The sequence below is a fragment of the Oryctolagus cuniculus genome, chromosome 11 (assembly GCF_964237555.1).
Source record: "Oryctolagus cuniculus chromosome 11, mOryCun1.1, whole genome shotgun sequence".
Lineage (NCBI taxonomy): Eukaryota > Metazoa > Chordata > Mammalia > Lagomorpha > Leporidae > Oryctolagus > Oryctolagus cuniculus.
In genome coordinates, this window is record NC_091442.1 from 19,949,232 (window position 1) to 19,967,604 (window position 18,373).

At 52.7% G+C, this 18,373-nt stretch overlaps 1 protein-coding gene across 2 annotated transcripts in view; it reads right to left on the bottom strand.

The window, feature by feature from the left end:
• The window catches only part of PPP1R16B (protein phosphatase 1 regulatory subunit 16B), a 113,737-nt gene that overhangs the window by 9,243 nt on the left and 86,121 nt on the right, over positions 1-18,373 (bottom strand). For both annotated transcript variants that reach the window (XM_051846107.2, XM_051846108.2), the window contains exons 4-7: positions 14,214-14,359; positions 7,963-8,066; positions 4,193-4,317; positions 363-488 (exon numbers count right to left, since the gene is read on the bottom strand). In XM_051846107.2, the coding sequence (XP_051702067.1) occupies positions 363-488; positions 4,193-4,317; positions 7,963-8,066; positions 14,214-14,359 (501 nt within the window). The remainder of the gene's footprint in view (positions 1-362; positions 489-4,192; positions 4,318-7,962; positions 8,067-14,213; positions 14,360-18,373) is intronic.

Here is an 18,373-nt window from a genome sequence, read left to right on the forward strand (position 1 = left end):
CTAGCATTCTTGGGCCATGCCAAGGTGGGAGAGAAGAAGGAGCTGGCTGTGACTGTACGGCCGTCAAGTATCTGGGGAGGAACTGCATAAAGTGTAATCATATTTGGGAAACAAATAGAGAAACTGCTCAGAACAGAAATGCGGGGAACTTTCTAACTTGGCAAATTCAAGTCTCATCCTACAGGGACGCAGACTGTCTAATGCTTTTGCAAACTCTCTGGGCCTTATGTTCTTTTGAACCGACTGTGAACTCAAAGGACTTAGCGACAGCAGATTGACCCTGTGCTGGCCTCCCCATTCCCCAGCCCTGTGGGTGGGAACCCTGTGCTGGCCTCCCCCACGGCCCTGTCGGCAGGGACTACCTGTCCCCAGAAGGCAGCTGCGTGCAGGGGCTCCCAGCCATCCCAGTCCTTCACATCCACACGCACTCCATGGTCCAGGAGGAGCTCAGCTGCCCGCAGGTATCCGTTGGCTCCAGCGATGTGCAGCTGGAAGAGAGGGAAGAAGGAGCACTCCCTAGAGGGCTGGCCCCACATTTGGAAGTGGATTTCCACCCAGATCCTAGAGCTTCCTTGGGGCTGGCAGAATAGAATACAATGAGGTAGAAATACCAGCCACATAACTGAGGATTAAGTCTGAAATATGGATCTAGAGGAGGAAGCAGAGAGCTGAGCTCTTCTCCCCTGTGGCTGATTTTAGAGCCCATGTAGCTAAAGCAACAGCATTTATTGAGCTCTTACTGTGTACCAGGCCCTGCAGAAGGGGTCTCAGAGATCCACTTTGGTGGTTTTACATTTGATTTTTTTTTTTTTTTGACAGGCAGAGCTAGACAGTGAGAGAGAGAGAAAGAGAGAGAAAGGTCTTCCTTCCATTAGTTCACCCCCAAATGGCTGCTATGGCTGGCGCACTGTGCTGATCTGAAGCCAGGAGCCAGGTGCTTCCTCCTGGTCTCCCATGTGGGGGCAGTGCCCAAGCACTTGGGGGCCATCCTCCACTGACTTCCCGGGCCACAAGAGAGAGCTGGACTGGAAGAGGAGCAACCGGGACAGAATCTGGCGCCCCAACCGGGACTAGAACCTGGGGTGCGGCGCCACAGGCGGAGGATTAGCCAAGTGAGCTGCAGCGCCGGCCACACTTTGGTGGTTTTAAAGCACATGTGCAAATACTTCCTTTCAAAGATGGAGCCCGATTGCTCTCCCCTCAAATGCGGGTCTGACTTCTAACGAATGGGACATTACAAAGTGGCAGTATGTCATCTCTGAGGGTAGGGAATAGAAGGCATCTCTCTCTACCTCCTGCCATCCTGGACCAATCCAGCAGGAGGCAGTGACCATGGTGTGAGGACCCTCAAGCAGCCCCAAGGAGAGATACCAAGGAGGCAAGAAACAGAGGCCCGTGTCTATGGCCTGCACCAGCGCGTCAGCTGTGTGGGTGTGTGCCGCCTTGGAAGGGAGTCCTCCAGCTCCTATCAAGCCTTCAGATGAGACTTCAGCCCCAGCAAACACCTTGACTGCAGTCTCATGAGAGGGGCCAAACCAGAGCCACCCAGTTAAGCTATATGGTGGGGCAGTCTGTTAGGCAACAATAGATAATTAATACACCCAATTAGGAAAGCCCCACGTAGAGGTCCAACCCTTCTCCCTGACCCCACTCAAGGGCTCCAGTCACTGACAACTAACAGACCTTAGTTGTCCCACTTGTTCAATCGCCCAGAAAATGCGTAAGAGGATTTGCACCTGATGAGCACTCACTGCATGATGAACAGTCCAGGGAGCCCCAAGTAATGACAAGGTGCACCAAGAACACAAGCAGACAGAGGAGACAAGGCAAAGAAACCCACTGCCCAGCCAAGGTGGGAGGAGAACGCCAAGTGGGCTCAGGTCCAGGGAGGCAGAGTGGGCATAGCCTAGTAGTCAGATGCTCCCTCACTCACCCTGACAGAAGGGTGCTATCAGGTTCTAACCTTTTTATATACCAAAAATTGGCAGAGTAAATCTAGGGCATGGTGGGATACAGGCAGACATGAAAATTAGTCTGATTAGCTGATATATAAAAGTTGATGCTTGCTAGTTGTGACGAATGATACCTGGATGACCAGACGGACATCACAGATTGCAGAGCCTCAATACTTGGCTGGGAATAAAAAGGCATGAGGGGGTGCTGGTGCTGTGGTATAGCAGGTAAAGCCATCACCCGCAGTGCCTGCATCCCATATGGGTGCTGGTTGGAGTCCTGGCTGCTCTACTTCTGATCCAGCTCTCTGCTGTGGCCTGGGAAGGCAGTGGAGGATGGCCCAAGTGCTTGGGCCCCTGCACCCACATGGGATACCTGAAGAAGCTCCAGGCTGCTGGCTTCAGATTGGTTCAGCTCTGGCCATCATGGCCATTTGGGGAGTGAACTAGCAGATGGAAGACTCTCTCTCTCTCTCTCTCTCTCTCTCTCTCTCTCTCTCTCTGCCTCTCTGTAACTCTGTCCTTCAAATAAATAAATGGCATGAGTGGAACAGTGCTATTATTAACAATGGTGACCACGGCTGACATCCCGAGAGTTTAGACTCGGTACTAAGCACTCACACGCAGAATCTCACTGAACCTTCCCAGCAGCTCTCAGAGTAAGATACGGTGATCTCCAGTTTAAGGGGAAGACCTGAGACCCAGATGTGCCAGGTCCATGTGGGTGAGCCAGCCCCAGTGCAGGAGGAGAAGACCCCTGAGTCCAGGAAGCCCAATCACAGACCCAGTGGAGTTCCAGCCAAGGTGGGCCATGCCCTGGTGCAGGCTGGCCTTGACTTCAGATAGTGGCATTGAGTCTCACCATCCGAGACTATCCTTCAGTGCTGGGCTGAGCAGGTGATCCAAGCAGGGACTCAACTAACAGAAATGGGCATGAAGCAGAGGTTAGAGCCCAGTGATGAGAGAGAGAAGCTCAGTTATCACCCCTGGGCCACCAGCTCAGGACTGATGGGCAGTGAGGGGAATTTGCTAACACTGAGTTCTAGTTGGTGGGTTTGAGAACTCGGAACTTCTGAGGGCCCGTGACCAGCACAGAGCCCAAACTGTGGATAGCACCCAGCCGCTGGGAGGTGATTTCTCATGTCATGCTCTTGTCAGCTCAGCGGCTACAGAACCTGACCCTCCCCAGTGCTGGGCTGCAATATGCTATGAGGAGGAGCTAGCGAGCTCTCCCCAAGTCACTGACACTTGAGCTGCAAGGATGAATGGAGTTAATCAGGCAGACCTAGGAGAAGAGGGTCTACTATTCTCTTTCTAGGGTCTAGGGGAGTATGTAGCACAGAGGAAGTCCTCAAACTGTGTTGGTTGGTTGGTTGGTTGGTTGGATGGACGGACCAATGGGAGGATGGATGACTGAGGGTGAACAGACTGAAGTCAGGGAACCCAGGGAGAGGCCGTTGCAGCTCTATCAGGGAAAGCTGATGAAGCAAAGTGGTGGGGTGAGAGAGACGCTAGGCAGAAGAACGGATAGTGCAAGGCAAGGTGGCATGGATGAGAGGGTGAACGCTGTCACCAGTCTTTGCGAAGGGGCATCATTGGAGGAGAGAAAAATAATGAACTCAAGATGAGCACCTGGAGCCTGGAGTGTGGATTCTGGAGACAAAATAGCTGAACAGCAGAGCCAAGGTTCTTGACTCCCAGCCCCAGTTAAGTGTGGAAAGGTTCTTTCTCTTTCTTTTTTTTAAACATTTATCTATTTATTTGAAAGGTGGAATTACAGAGAGGGAGAGGCAGAGGCAGAGAAAGAGAAAAGTCTTCCATCTGCTGATTCACATCCCAAATGGCCAGGGCTGGGCCAGACCAAACCTAGAAGCCAGGAGCCTCATCCTGGTCTCCCACATGGTGCAGGGGCCCAAGCACTTGGGTCATCCTCCATTGCTTTCCTAGGTGCATTAGCAGGGGGTAGCACAGAAGTGGAGGAGCCAAGACTCCAATCGGCACCTATATGGGGTGCCAGCACTGCAGGCGGTGGCTTAGTCTGCTACACCACAGTGCCAGCTCCCGGGCAGTTTCTTAAAGAAGCTGAGCTAAGCTTCCATGCTCCACGGGCAACTCTGGTCCCAGAGAGATGTGGGAAAGGTCAAAGACTTGACCTCCCCTGGGAGCTGGCCCACTTCAGCAGTAACTGGGTTTGGTCTGGTACTAGCCCCCAGCCCAAACCAGCCTGGCCATATCCTCACCAATGTGGCACCCTGGGCATCTATCCAGTCGAGGTCCTGGCCCGCTGCGATCATGCAATGGATGTCCGCGATCATCTGCTGCTCAGGAGCAGCCCGCATCTCGTTGATCTTCTCCTGGGTGATGCCTGCAGTGGGAGAGAGGGCTTTGTTTAGAGCAATCAGGCCAATGGGGGAGACGTGGCTCCTGTTCCCCAGGGTTTGCCCATCAAGGGGGCACAGAGACAAGCCCATAAATCATCATCCCCCAGGCCTTGTGAACACAAACACCATGCATTGGTCCACAGAGACAGGGCCATGCCCGCCTGGCTCCCAGGACACCTGTGATCAACATCAGCCACTTTGCTGCATGCGGCTCTCCCACCCGGAAGTTCCTGCCACCCTACCCACCTCCAACTGCTCCAGTGCCTGGCTCTGTCTCATTCTCCAGGTCCCAGCTGGCCTCCGCTGACCACTCTATCTGACCAGAGTCCCTGATAGCTGCCCTCATCTCAACCACCTCTGTGTTTGCAGCTTGAGGCACCATGCTTGATACATTTTGTTGTTGTTGCAGAAATGACTGTGTCAATGAATACAACACTTTCCAATGGAGACTCCACTAAACTGAGGTAGAGCCAGTTCCTGGCTAAAATATTTAGCCAGTGGAATTTAAAGAGAAAGTGAATTGCTCTGCAAAAATATCTGTTAGCTCAAGAGCTCTTGAGTGGAATTCAGGAGAGGTCTATAAACTCGAAGGGAGAAAAACTGACAAGTTTATTTTGACTAACCTTTAAATTAAATTTAGGATTTCTACCATTAGAATACAAGTAAGGCCGGCGCCACAGCTCATTAGGCTAATCCTCCGCCTGTGGCACCGGCACACCGGGTTCTAGTCCCGGTCGGGGCACTGGAGTCTGTCCCGGTTGCTCTTCTTCTAGTCCAGCTCTCTACTGTGGCCCGGGAGTGCAGTGGAGGATGGCCCAAGTTCTTGGGCCCTGCCCCCACATGGGAGACCAGGAGGAAGCACCTGGCTCCTGGCTTCAGATTGGATCGGCACAGTGCGCCAGCTGTAGCGGCCATTTGGGGGTGAACCAACGGAAGGAAGACCTTTCTCTCTGTCTCTCTCTCTCTCTTACTGTCTAACTCTGCCTGTCAGAAAAAAAAAAATACAAGTAAAACCCAGTCTTAGCAGAGCCTGTGGCTTTGCCACCAACAGAAGTAATAGGTATTTCCATATCCTGGTATCTTATTTTTTAATAAATTAAAAAGTTTCTATCTCCCACAAATTAAAGATATTTTTGGGGGCCGGCGCTGTGGCATAGTGGGTAAAGCTGCCACCTTTAGTGCCAGCATCCCATGTGGGCACCAGTTCAAATACAGGCTGCTCCTCTTCCTATCTAGCTCTCTGCTATGGCCTGGGAAAGCAGCAGAGGAGATGGCCCAAGTCCTCGGACCCTTGCACCCACTTGGGGACACAGAAGAAGATCCTGGCTCCTGGCTTCAGATTGGCCCAGATCTGGCCATTGCGGACATTTGGGGAGTGAAACAGTGGATGGAAGTTTTCTCGCTCTGTGTCTCCCACTCTTTCTGTCACTCTGCCTTTCAAATAAATAAATAAATCTATTAAAAATTAGTTTATTTGAAAGTCAGAGTTACACAGAGAGAGGAAAGGCAGAGAAAAAGAGAGAGAGAGAGAGGTCTTCCATCCGATGGTTCACTCCCCAATAGGCTGCAACGGCCAGAGCTGTGCCGATCCAAAACCAGGAGCCAGGAGCTTCTTCCAGGTCTCCCACATGGGTGCATGGGCCCAAAGACTTGGGCCATCTTCTACTGCTTTCCCAGGCCATAGAAGAGAGCTGGATCAGAAGTGGAGCATCCGGGTCTCGAACCGGCGTCCATATGGGATGAAGGCCAGGGTGTTAACCCACTGCGCCACAGCACCAGGCCCTAAATAAATCTTTAAAAAAATAAATATTTTGGTGGCTGTATTTTAATAGAATTGGCTTCCTTTATACATCTAGGATTTCATAACTGCATTGAAGGCTCTATAGATACGCTGGATTGGCACAAAAATTGTTAAGAACCTCAGCAGGGGGTGGGTGTTTAGCAGAGCGTTTAAGGCACTGCTTGGGACACCTACATCCCATATCGGACTGCCGGAGCTCCTGAACTAGCTCTGCTTCTGATTCCAGCTCCCTGCTAGTATGCACCCAGCAGCAATTGATGGACGGCTCAAATACTTGGGTCCCTGCTTCCAACTGCAGAGACCTAGGTTGAGTTCCCAGCTCCTGGCTTTTGCCTGTCCCAGCCCTGGCCATTGTGGGCATTTGGGGAATGAACCAGGGAATGAGAGATCACGCTGTGTGTCTCTCCTCTAACTTTCTCTCCTCTTGCCTTTCAGTTAAATTAAATAAATACTAAAAGAACCTCTGGGGGCTGGTGTTGTGGCCTAGTGGGTAAAGCCACTATCTGCAGTGCCAGCATCCCATATGGGCACTGGTTCGAGTCCTGGTTCCTCCACTTCCAATCCAGCTCTCTGCTATGGCCTGAGAAAGCAGCAGAAGATGGCCCAAGTCCTTGGGCTCCTGCACCCGTGTGAGAGACCTGGAAGAAGCTCCTGGCTCCTGGCTTTGGATCAGCGCAGCTCTGGCCTTTGTGGCCATTTGGGGAGTGAACCAGCAGATGGAAGACCTCTCTCTCTCTCTCTCTCTCTGCCTCTCAGTAACTCTGCCTTTCAAATAAATAAATATATCTTTAAAAAAAAAAAAAGTACCTCTGCAGAATATGAGCTGGAAAGGCTGGAGGGAGAGGGCAGGGAGCATGAAGAGCCAAGCAGCGGTTATGGTGGTCATCTGGGTGGAAACATGAGGCAGGGCCCAGGTGGAACCTAGGGCTACAACTCAAGATCTGGATTCGAGGGACTGGCACTGTGGCGTAGCAGGTTAAGCCGCCACCTTTGATGTGGCATCCCAGATGGGCACCAGTTCATATCCCAGCTGCTCCACTTGTTACCCATTTCTCTGCTAATGTGCCTGGGAAAGCAGCAGAAGATGGTCCAAGTGCTTGGGCCCCTGCACCCACAAGGGAAATCTGGAAGAAGCTCCTGGCTCCTGGCTTTGACCTGGCCCAGCCCCGGCCATTGCGACCATCTGAGGAGTGAGCCAGCAAATGGAAGATGTCTGTCTGTCTGTCTGTCTGTGTCTCTCTCTCTGTAACTCTGCCTGTCAAATAAATAAATAAATCTTGAAAAAAAAAATTTCTGGATTTGAGACAACTTTCCCAGGAGGCACCCAGAGGCCCATATACAGGGTATGGGGTGCAGGGCAGGCAGGTCTCTCACTGCTACTTTTGTCTCCTCTCTGAACCTCATTTATGAGCCGAGAACAGCCCACCTCTTGTTTATCTGGGCCACTGGCAGCCAGCATGGCGCCTGGCACGGAGCAGGCACCCGCAAATGTTCTTGACTTTTTTATTATTTTCCCAAATGGGAATGTATCTTTATGGTGAATGTTTACTGAATCGAATGTTCACAGCTGACGAGGAGGAGAAGAGGCCAGCTGAGGCCGCCCGCGCGTGTGGGTGATAGGGATGAGAACAGTCCCTCCCTTCTGTGGCGTTCTCCAGGGTCCATGTCTCGTTCATCACACGGACGGTGATGATAACGAGGAAGCCCATGTACTGAGTGCCGCCCCAGAGACAGGCAGGCCTGTGGCTGCTGATGTGTTCGTCTGGACTCACTTTGGCGACCACAACACCAAGCAGTGTCCTCCTCACAGCGTGCCGCCCTCCCTTACCCTGGTACGCCATGCAGGTCTCAATGACATCCAGGGTGGGCTCATCCTCGCACAGGTCATAGGGCATGTTCCCATCAGAGTTGACAGCAAGCAGGTCGGCTCCACTGCAGAGAAAGGCACAGGGTGAGGGCCAGGCGGATGTGGCGTCTGTTCTCTGGCCTCCTGCCCTACAGCCCCCACTGCACACCTGGGCAGCCACAGCCCCACCACTGCGCACCCTAGCAAGGTGATGCTCAGCTCTGCCCACCACATAGCAGCTTCCAGATCCCCGGCCCCAGGTGGGAAGGGGTCAAAGTCCCAGGAGAACCACCCCAGAAGACCTCTCTCAGCGTCCTCCTCTGTTGAACTCACAGGCAGCCAGCTACCCAGGGACAGATGTCAAAGTCCTCCCTGGGGACAGTCATAAAAGCCATAATCACAGCAGCAACCTCACTCACTGGGCGCCTGCCGAGAGCGGAGTCTGAGCCAAGCCTTTCCCGTGCATCCTCTCACTGAATCCTCTGTGTTCCCCTTGGGTCGGTACCACCGGCCTCTTCTCACTCAGGGGAAGCAAACACTCAGAGAGGTTCAGCCGCTCGTCCAAGGTCATACAGCTCGGATGCGGTAGGGTGGAGGCTCAAACCCAAGTTCCTTGTGAGCCAGCTCTTTGCACTTGCTGTTCTATTTCACTCCTGCCCTGCAGGCAGACACATCCTTGCTTATCTTCTACTTCTTCCTCCAATCCCTGCCCAAAAAGGCCGACCAGGTCAGGGGCAGAACGGAGCCGTGAGGCTTCCTGGCAGAATGTGCCCCTCGAGCAAGTGGTGCTGGGCCATGGCCATGGGATGCCCTGTGGCAGAGCCACCTGGAGACCATGGACATCAAATGCAGCTTCCTGGGCTTCACGCCAGCCCTCCTGACATTGCCTCTGGAGGGCGGGGCTCGGGGACATTTATCTTCTCTCTGCCTCAGGAGATGCAGGTACAGATCTGCCACGGGGGCCCACTGACCCAGGCTGGTACCACTCCCTTTGTTCCACGGCTACCTCTGGTTTTCCTGGCAGAATGTCACCAGAGGCACAGGGCTGGGCCATCCTGTAGCCCTTATAGAGCCTTCTACTGTGACGTCTCTGAGCTCGTGTGTGCCCTTGAGTAAATGAATGCCGCAGCTCGGTCATCTCCACCCAGGAGCTACCTGAAGGGCTCCTGCCACTCTGCCGTGACCTCTGCCAAAGGTCACCTGCTCCCAGCCACTCCTGAAGCCCTGCACTTTGACCTCCAGGGACCCCAGCCCACTGGTCTTGCTCTAATTAGCTCTGGTCCTGAAATCACCTGATTTCCTTCCTACACCCCCAGGGCTTTTGCATTCCTGTGTGCCCAGTGCCGAGCACAGAACCCGGCCCAGCTAAGGCACCCGCCAATTATTAGCTGGATTTAATGGAATACACTTGAAATTGCAAATTGTCTTTCCTGTGTGTTTATAGAATTTGAGCAGACTAGAAAAGATTTCAGGATGAGGAAAGGCCCTCCCAGCACCATAGAAGGAAATGTCCTTATTCCCAGGAAAGACACTGTGGTACGCGGCCTCTCCCCCAAATCAGGCTCTGCCCCCAAAGAAAAGCACATGGACTGGATTTGGGAGTAGGGCCAAGGAAGCAGGCTTGTTTGCTTTGCGTGTGTGTGTGTGTGTGTGTGTATAACAAACAAGAGGAACAAAAACGGCACTAGCACATAAAGAGGGTAGAAGAGAGAAAGAGGCCGGCGCCGCGGCTCACTAGGCTAATCCTCCACCTAGCGGCGCCGGCACACCGGGTTCTAGTCCCGGTTGGGGTGCTGGATTCTTTCCCGGTTGCCCCTCTTCCAGGCCAGCTCTCTGCTATGGCCCAGGAACGCAGTGGAGGATGGCCCAAGTGCCTGGGCCCTGCACCCCATGGGAGACCAGGAGAAGCACCTGGCTCCTGTGTTCAGATCAGCGCGGTGCGCCGGCTGCAGCGCGCCAGCTGAGGTGGCCATTAGAGGGTGAACCAACGGCAAAAGGAAGACCTTTCTCTCTGTCTCTCTCTCTCACTATCCACTCTGCCTGTAAAAAAAAAAAAGAAAAGAAGAAGAAGAGAGAAAGATTCATGGAGGAAGACACAGGAAAAGACTTAATAAAAAGAGAATGAGACCCTGTTGCCAAAATACAAGAACAGAAAACTAGAAGCCCATATCCTTTATGAAAAATGATGTAAAATCCTCAACAAAATATTAGCAGCACAAGCAAAGGGTTAGACAGTATGTCCAAGTGGGACTTCTTCCTGGGATACTAGCATGTTTCAGTGTACAGAAACCAATGTCATGGGGCCGGCGCTGTGGCGTAACTGGTAAAGCTGCCGACTGTACTGCCAGCATCCTGTATGGGTGCTGGTTCAAATCCCGGATGCTCCACTTCCAATCCAGCTCTGGCCTGGGAAAGCAGTGGAAGATGGCCCAAGTCCTTGGGCCCCTGCACCCACGTGGGAGACCTGGAAGAAGCTCCTGGCTTCTGACCTCGAATCAGCTCAGCTCTGGCCACTGCAGCCATGTGAGGAGTGAACCAGTGGATGGAAGACCTCTCTTTCTTTCTCTCTCTCTCTGTGTCTCTGTCTCTCTGTAACTCTGCCTTTCAAACAAACAAATAAATCTCAAAAAACAAAAACAACGTCATATACCACATTCTCAGAATGAAGGGGAACAAAAATACACAATATGCAGAAAAAGCATTTGGCAAAATTCAACCCCATTTCATGATGCACATGTACTGTAGATGGAAGAAAACATTCGAGACACAGAGAAAACTCAACAACTGAGGATGGAAGAAAACTACATCAGCCTGATAAAATGCATATGTGAGAAACCCACAGCGAATATCATGGTCAACGGTGAAAGAATAAAAGCTTTCCCTCCAAGATCAGGACCCAGGCAGAGATGCCTGTGTTTGCCACTTTTATCCAACACAGTATTGGAGGTGCTACTCAGAGCAATTAAGCCAGAAAAAGAAATAAAGACATCCACATTGAAAAGAAGATGTATAATTACCTCTGTTCACAGATGATAAGATGCTATGTGCAAGAAACACAGACGATTCCACAGATAAACTATTATAACAGATAAGCAAATTCAACGAAGTTATAGGAAAAAAAGTCAACATGAAGACCAGCTGCATTTCTTGGGGCTAGTGCTGTGGCATAATAGGTTAATCCTCCACCTGTGGTGCCGGCATCCCATACGGGTGCCAGTTCTAGTCCCAGCTCTTCCTTTTCCAATCCAGCTCTCTGCTGTGGCCTGGGAAAGCAGTAGAAAATGGCCTAAGTGCTTGGGTCCCTGCACCTGCATGGGAGACCTGGAAGAAGCTCCTGGATCCTGGCTTGGAATCGGCCCAACTCCAGCCACTGCAGTCATTTGGGGAATGAACCAGAGGATGGAAGACCTTTCCCTTTGTCTCCCCCTCTCACTATCTATAACTCTAACTCTCAAATAAATAAATAAAAAACTCTTTTTTAAAAAAGCTGAATTTCTGTACACTAACCATGAACCATCAGCAAAGGCATTAAGGAAACAATTTTATTTATAACAGCATCAAAAAGAATGTAATGATTAGGAATTAATTTCACCAAAGAGCTAAACCTTGTATCACAAAGACTGAAAGAAATAAAAGAAGACAAATAAATGGAAACACATCCCATCTTTATGAACTGGAAGACTTAATACTGTTAAGAAGTCAGTCTACTCAAAGCAATCTACAGCTTTAATGTGATCCCTATCAAAATCAATTTTTGCAAAACAGGAAAATCTACCCTAAAGTTCATGTGAATCTCAAGGGACAATCCTGAAAAAGAAGAACAAACCTGGAGGAGTCACACTTTTTAATTTTAAAACAGTACAGGCCGCGGCTCACTAGGCTAATCCTCCACTTTGTGGCGCCGGCACACCGGGTTCTAGTCCTGGTCGGGGCGCCGGATTCTGTCCCGGTTGCCCCTCTTCCAGGCCAGCTCTCTGCTGTGGCCAGGGAGTGCAGTGGAGGATGGCCCAAGTGCTTGGGTCCTGCACCCCATGGGAGACCAGGATAAGTCCCTGGCTCCTGCCATCGGATCAGCGCGGTGCGCCGGCCACAGTGCGCCGGCAGCGGCAGCCATTGGAGGGTGAACCAACGGCAAAGGAAGACCTTTCTCTCTGTCTCTCTCTCTCACTGTCCACTCTGCCTGTCAAAACAAACAAACAAACAACAACAACAACAACAAAAACAGTACAGGGGCTGGCGCTGTGGTGTAGTGGGCTAAGCCTCTGCCTGTGGTGCCAGCATCCCAGCTGGGCGCCAGTTCATATCCCGGCTGCTCCTTTTCCAATCCAGCTCTCTGCTATGGCCTGGGAAAACAGTGGAAGATGGCCCAAGTCCTTGGGCCCTGGTACCCATGTGGGAGATCCAGAAGGATCTCTTGACTCCTGGCTTCGGATAGGCCCAGCTCTGGCCACTGTGGCCTTTTGGGGAGTGAACCAGTGGATGGAAGGCCTCTATGTCTCTTCTTCTCTCTATTTCTGTAACTCTGCCTCAAGTAAGTAAATAAATATGGCCGGCGCTGCAGCTCACTAGGCTAATCCTCCGCCTTGCGGCGCCGGCACACCGGGTTCTAGTCCCGGTCAGGGCGCCGGATTCTGTCCCGGTTGCCCCTCTTCCAGGCCAGCTCTCTGCTGTGGCCAGGGAGTGCAGTGGAGGATGGCCCAAGTACTTGGGCCCTGCACCCCATGGGAGACCAGGATAAGTCCCTGGCTCCTGCCATCGGATCAGCGCGGTGCGCCGGCCGCAGCGCGCGGGCCGCGGCGGCCATTGAAGGGTGAACCAATGGCAAAAGGAAGACCTTTCTCTCTGTCTCTCTCTCTCACTGTCCACTCTGCCTGTCAAAAAAATAAAAAAATAAAAAAAGTAAAAAAAAAAGTAAATAAATCTTTAAAAAACAGTACAGTACTGACATAAAAACTGACGTATAATCCAAAGGAATAGAACAGAGTCCAGAAATGAGCCTTGCATGTGTGGTTAAATGATTTTTGACAGGGTGACAAGATCACTCAATGGGAAAAAGATAATCTTTCCAACAAATAATTCTGAGAAAGCTAAAAATCCACGTGCAAAAGAAAGGAGCTGAACCTTATCTAATACCACATTCAAAACTCAACTAAAAATGGGCCCATGACCTAGATATAAGACCTAAAACTGTAAAATTCTTGGAAACGAAGGGCAAAAACTTCATGAAAGTAGGTGTGGCAATGATTTCTCGGTTATGACACCAAAGACTCAGGAAACAAAAGAAAAACAAAGAAAGCTTTGTGAAAATTTCAAAATTTTGCTCATCAAAAGACTCAACAGGTACGAAGGCAGTGCTAGGATGGGAAAAGTATTTGTAAATCATATATAGGATGAAGGACTAATATTCAGAATACAGAGATCATGTTTAAAAGTCAACAACAGAAAAGAAAACCCGTATTCAACAACGGGTGAAGGACTTGAATACACGTTCCTCCGAAGAGGACACATGGGCACCAGCTCAACAGCAGCAGTCAGCAGGGACGTGCAAGTCCAGGCTGCGATGACGCACCACCTCCCTCCTGTCGGGATGGCCACAAACAACGAACAACGAACAACGCGGCACACCAAGTGTCGGGGGCTGGGTGAAGAAACTGGACCCTGGTACAGCAGAGGAGCAGAGGTTTCCAGGGGCCAAGGTGGGCAGGGAATGGGGGAAGTCATTGTTTAATGGGTCCAGAGGTCGGTTTTGCAAGATGAAAGGAGTTCTGCAGACGGAGGGTGGTGATGGTTGCACAACGGTGTGAATGTGCTCAATCCCGCTGGACTGCACACTTGAAGACGGTTACAGTGGGAGATTTTCTATTACGTGCATTTTTCCATAATAAAACAAGTGGGGGTAGAGGGTGAGAGAGAGCATGCAGCGAGGCAAAGCATGGAAAAGCCAGAGAGAACAGAGAGGAAGAGAAAAAGATAAAGAAAGTTGCAGGGATGGGGAAAGAAAAGGGGGCCCTTGGGAGAGGAGGGGGCAGAAATACAGAGAGGGAGAGGAGACGCGGGGAAGGGGAAGGGAGGAGAAGCACTCCGAGTGACAGTGCGTGGCGGGGGAGAAATGAAAGACAGAGAGGATGGGCGGGAAGAGAAGAAAGGGGCGGGGAGGGAAGGATGGAAGATGGACAGGCGGACACGGGAACGGCCGCGGTGGGCGAGGCCGTCCGCGGAGGGAGGGCACGTACTACTGAACGAGGATCTTCACCAGGTTGATGTGGCCGCAGGTGGCCGCGGCGTGCAGGGGCGTCCACAGCTCGTTGTCCTTGGCGTTCACGTTGGCACCATGGGAAAGGAGCAGCTTGACGATTTCCTCAAAGTTGTCGATGCAGCACTGGGAGGGACACAGAGGCACAGTCAGCGCCAGGCTGGGCTGCAGGCCCTGGTGGGTGCCCACAACCCGGTGACATTGCCCACGAGAGGCCACAAGGACGGTGGAGCAAGCCCGCCGGAGTCTGAACCCAGTTGTGCTACTTACAGGCTGTCAGTATTACCTACGGCCTTGGGCAAGCCACTTAACCTGACCTCAGCTTCCTCTGAGTGAAAATGAAGCTAAGAGTATACAAAATACAGACAGGAAGGTAAAAAACACCTGTCGGCTGTCAAGTGCTCTGCAGGTGTGGGTGGAATGGGATCCAATTTGAATGAGGCTTTAAAAACTTTTTCAAAAACCCAGAAAGCTTTCTCCAAACAAAACTGTGTAGAGAACTCTTAGATATCCAGCAAATTCAGGAAGGACCACCAGGTTACGCAGGGCTGTGTGCTGCGGGGATGTCCCCCTTCCCAGCAGTGGCCTTCATGGCTGGAAACCTCGGCTTGCAGGAACTTTCGACCCAAAAACTCAGATCCTGGGGAGGCCAGACTCCCCCAAAGAGTTCAGCTCCATGTGCAGGTCCTGGGGTCCTGACACGCCCCCCCCCCCCCCCCGCAAGGAGACAGCAAGTTTCTGTTCCTGTCTGTACGGAGCAGGAGCCAGGGCCCCAGAGAGGAGAAATCAGGAGCCTGCAGCTCCCCCTCCCCCAGAGAGAACGTGGGTTCCAACAGCGTCCCCCCCCCCTCCAGCGACAGGACCCCAAGGAGTCAGAGGGGCCTCAAGCCTTGAGAAAGGAGAGGCGAGGACCGAGGGGAAAGACAAGAAGCCACTAGACAGACGGCAGGATGGAGGCTCTTCCCTAGGGGTGACCTCCACGGAAGCCAGGAGGGGCCAGAGCAGGTGAACTTGCACTCAGCCTTGTTCATGACAATGAGGGTGTGGTCCCCAGTGCAGAGGCTGCACGGAAGAGTTACACTCAGAAGAGTTAGCACCATCAGACTTGCTTAAAAAGAATGGCACCTCTGGCAGCATGTGGAGAACAGATTGTGTGTGTGTGTGTGTGTGTGTGCACACCTGTGTGTGTATATCTGTGTTGAAGTAACCCAGTTAAGTGGTGATAGTGGCCTGGACTACAAAAATGACCATAGGAATGGGAAGCATCCCCCTGATGACAGCAGCAGGAGAAGGGGCACCTGTGTGAGCCCACAGCCCCAGGAGGGTGTGGGTAGGGTTGAAGGAGTGAGTGGGGACGTGTATGTGTTGGGGAGTGGCATGGAACCACATTCGTCGTCCTCATCCCCAGCGGGAGCCAGGGCTAGGCGCCCGGGACACGTGAGGAAGGGGTACAGATGCTGCCACAGACCCAGGTTCTTTCTGCACCAGCTGGTTTGGACGTGGCTGTGTCTGGGGCATCTTTCTGGACAGATGGGGAAAGGTGTGACCCTGTGGGGCTGAGAGCTGCTTCAGGTGGGCGAGAGAACCATGCCGAGGCAAGGCATGGCCACTAGAGGGCGCCAAATGCATCAGAGTGAGGTTGCTATAGGTTGGATCCCCAGGCTGCCACCGGGAGACGGGTCTAGAGACAGGAGGACCAGAGAAACAAGGAGGTGGGGTGGAAGACTCAGAAAGAGGAGAGGACTGTGCACCCAGAATTAGAATCTGGTGACAGGGATGCGGGGGCTGGACCAGGCTGTCCTGGGAGATGCGGCCTGAGCAAGGGTACTGCATTGTGGGCTGAGTGCAGGGGTGCATGTGGTGGTGGTGGGGATGCAGTGGGGCAGGCAGGCCTCCTTCTGTGCATTCTGCATGCTGGGAAATGCACCGGGCAGCCGGCTGACTCCGCTCCACCCCTCCCCTCCCCGCCTCCTCACTTCCCACATGTGATCTACCAGCAGGTGCAGGTTCCACCTCCTACACAGCATCCCTGTCCCCACTGCCCTTGCACAGCTCTGCCATCTCGAGCTGCCTCCCTGTCCTTCCCCTTCCAAGCACCTCAAGCAGAGAGCTCCCTCCTCAATCTATCATGCTGCTCTCCCTGCTTAAGAACCTCTGGAAGATTCCTGCTGCTAGGAGCAACAGACCCACACTCCCCTGCCAGGCCCACAAAGCTCTCCTCCATGTGACTGTCATGGTTGTACTAGGGCAGCAGTGACAATGACAATGACAGCAATACCCACAGCCCTGGTGACAGTGGCAATGATAACACATCAGCCCACACTGGCAGTAATGACAGCGTGTGCATTGGAAGGACTTCCCAAGTCAAGCACCTCGCTAAGTTTGGGCCACGCACTGCCTCACCTGGTAGCCCATGAGGATCCTATCCTCCCCATTTAATAGGTGGGAAAACTGGCTCAGCGCAGCCTGGTTGCCATTGGTCATACCTGGTTAGAGATGGGTGAGAACCCAAGGTTATAATCTCCTGGCATGGACTGAAATCCACGCAGGCTGCCTTCACGGGCTCCGTTCTCCATCTTCCTGGCTGTCCTCTCACCTGTCTTCCTGCACTCAGGCTGTCCCACAGAGGACGCCCCAGGGCCCGCACTGCAAATGCTGCGCCTCTTTCCTCACCCGCACGTGCTGTCCCTCTGCTGTAAACACCCACCCTTACCCCTGCCCATCCGGGAAGCTCCTGCTCCTGCTCCTGCTCCTTCATCAGGACCCAGCTCCAATGTCCCTTCCTCTTGGGCGCCTTCATCACTTCCCCTTTGAGCCACAGAGCCCTTTGCACACCTCCAGGTGAGGGCTGACCACACTGCGTTACCTCTGCTGTTCGTTACATGCCTGGGGCTGCAACGCAGTCTGAACTCTGAGAGCAGGGGTGCTGCCTAGGTCACTTCCAGGGCCCCTTTCCCAGCACAGCGTCTGGCATACAGTAGGTGCTGAACAGTGAATGGGAGGGATCTCACCATGAGATCTGAGGCCAAGGTGTGTGGCAGAGCCTGACAAGTTCCCACCTCCCTGGCCATGCACCCCAGTGGCCCAGGAGCCCACAGGAGGAATGGGCCTTGGGAAGAAAGCTGATCCCTGAGAGATCAATGGAAGTGTGATGTGGGGTGACAAGAGCCCCAAGCCACAGGGAGGGCTCAGGAGTTCACCGCAACAGGGGCAGCTGCTCAGGGGAGGGAGGGACTCACAGCACTGCCAGCCGTGTCCAACGAGCAGCGAAGAGCACTGTGCTTCAAACCCTGACTCTGTCACTCACTCGCTGCTGGGTCTTGCCCAGAGAAAAATCCACCTCCCCGAGCCGCCCTGGATGACACGGCAGCCGCCAGTTATTAAATTAAATTAAATCCAAGATCCAGGCCCTCAGTCGCAGCAGCCACAGTCTGAGTGCTCTCTGGCCATGCAGGGGTCGTGGCTACTGTCCTGGTGAATGCAGACACACATTCACAGTGGATGGCGCTGACCCCAAGCCTCAGTTTCCAGAGCCCTCAATGGGGCTTTGCGAGAAGAGGTCGCGTGATGGTTTTAGTGACGATATTAGTACCTGGAGCAGGAGCTCGGGCCACCAGGAGTGCCTGGCTTTGATTCCTCGCTCCAGTTCCTGATTCCAGCTTCTTGCTAATGCAGGAATCAGAGGTGACGACTCACGAAATCGGGCTCCTGCCATTCAGGGAGGTGAAGATTACATCCTCAACTCCTGGCTCCGGCCCAGCCCTACATTACGGGAATTGAGAAGTGACCCAGCAGATGGGAGCGCTTGCTCTCTCTCTCCCTCTTGAATGAATAAATTAATACTTATCCAGTGTCAAGTGTTGTTTGAAGGGTTTGTACATGCACTCATTTGATCCTCACAACAACCCAACGAGATGGGCTCTTGTTCTGAGCATTCCTCCTTCACGGCTGAGGAAGCTGCGTCCGTAACTTTCCTGAGGTCATACAGCAAGAGAGTGGCAGGGTCAGGCCTTGAGACTGACCCTCTACCCTGACAGCCACACATCCCGCCCGCGGTGGGCAAGAGCCCTCGTGTTTCATCACCACACCCACAGCTAGGGGGCGCTGCCCCGCACCAGGAATGGCGGCTGTGTCTCCATT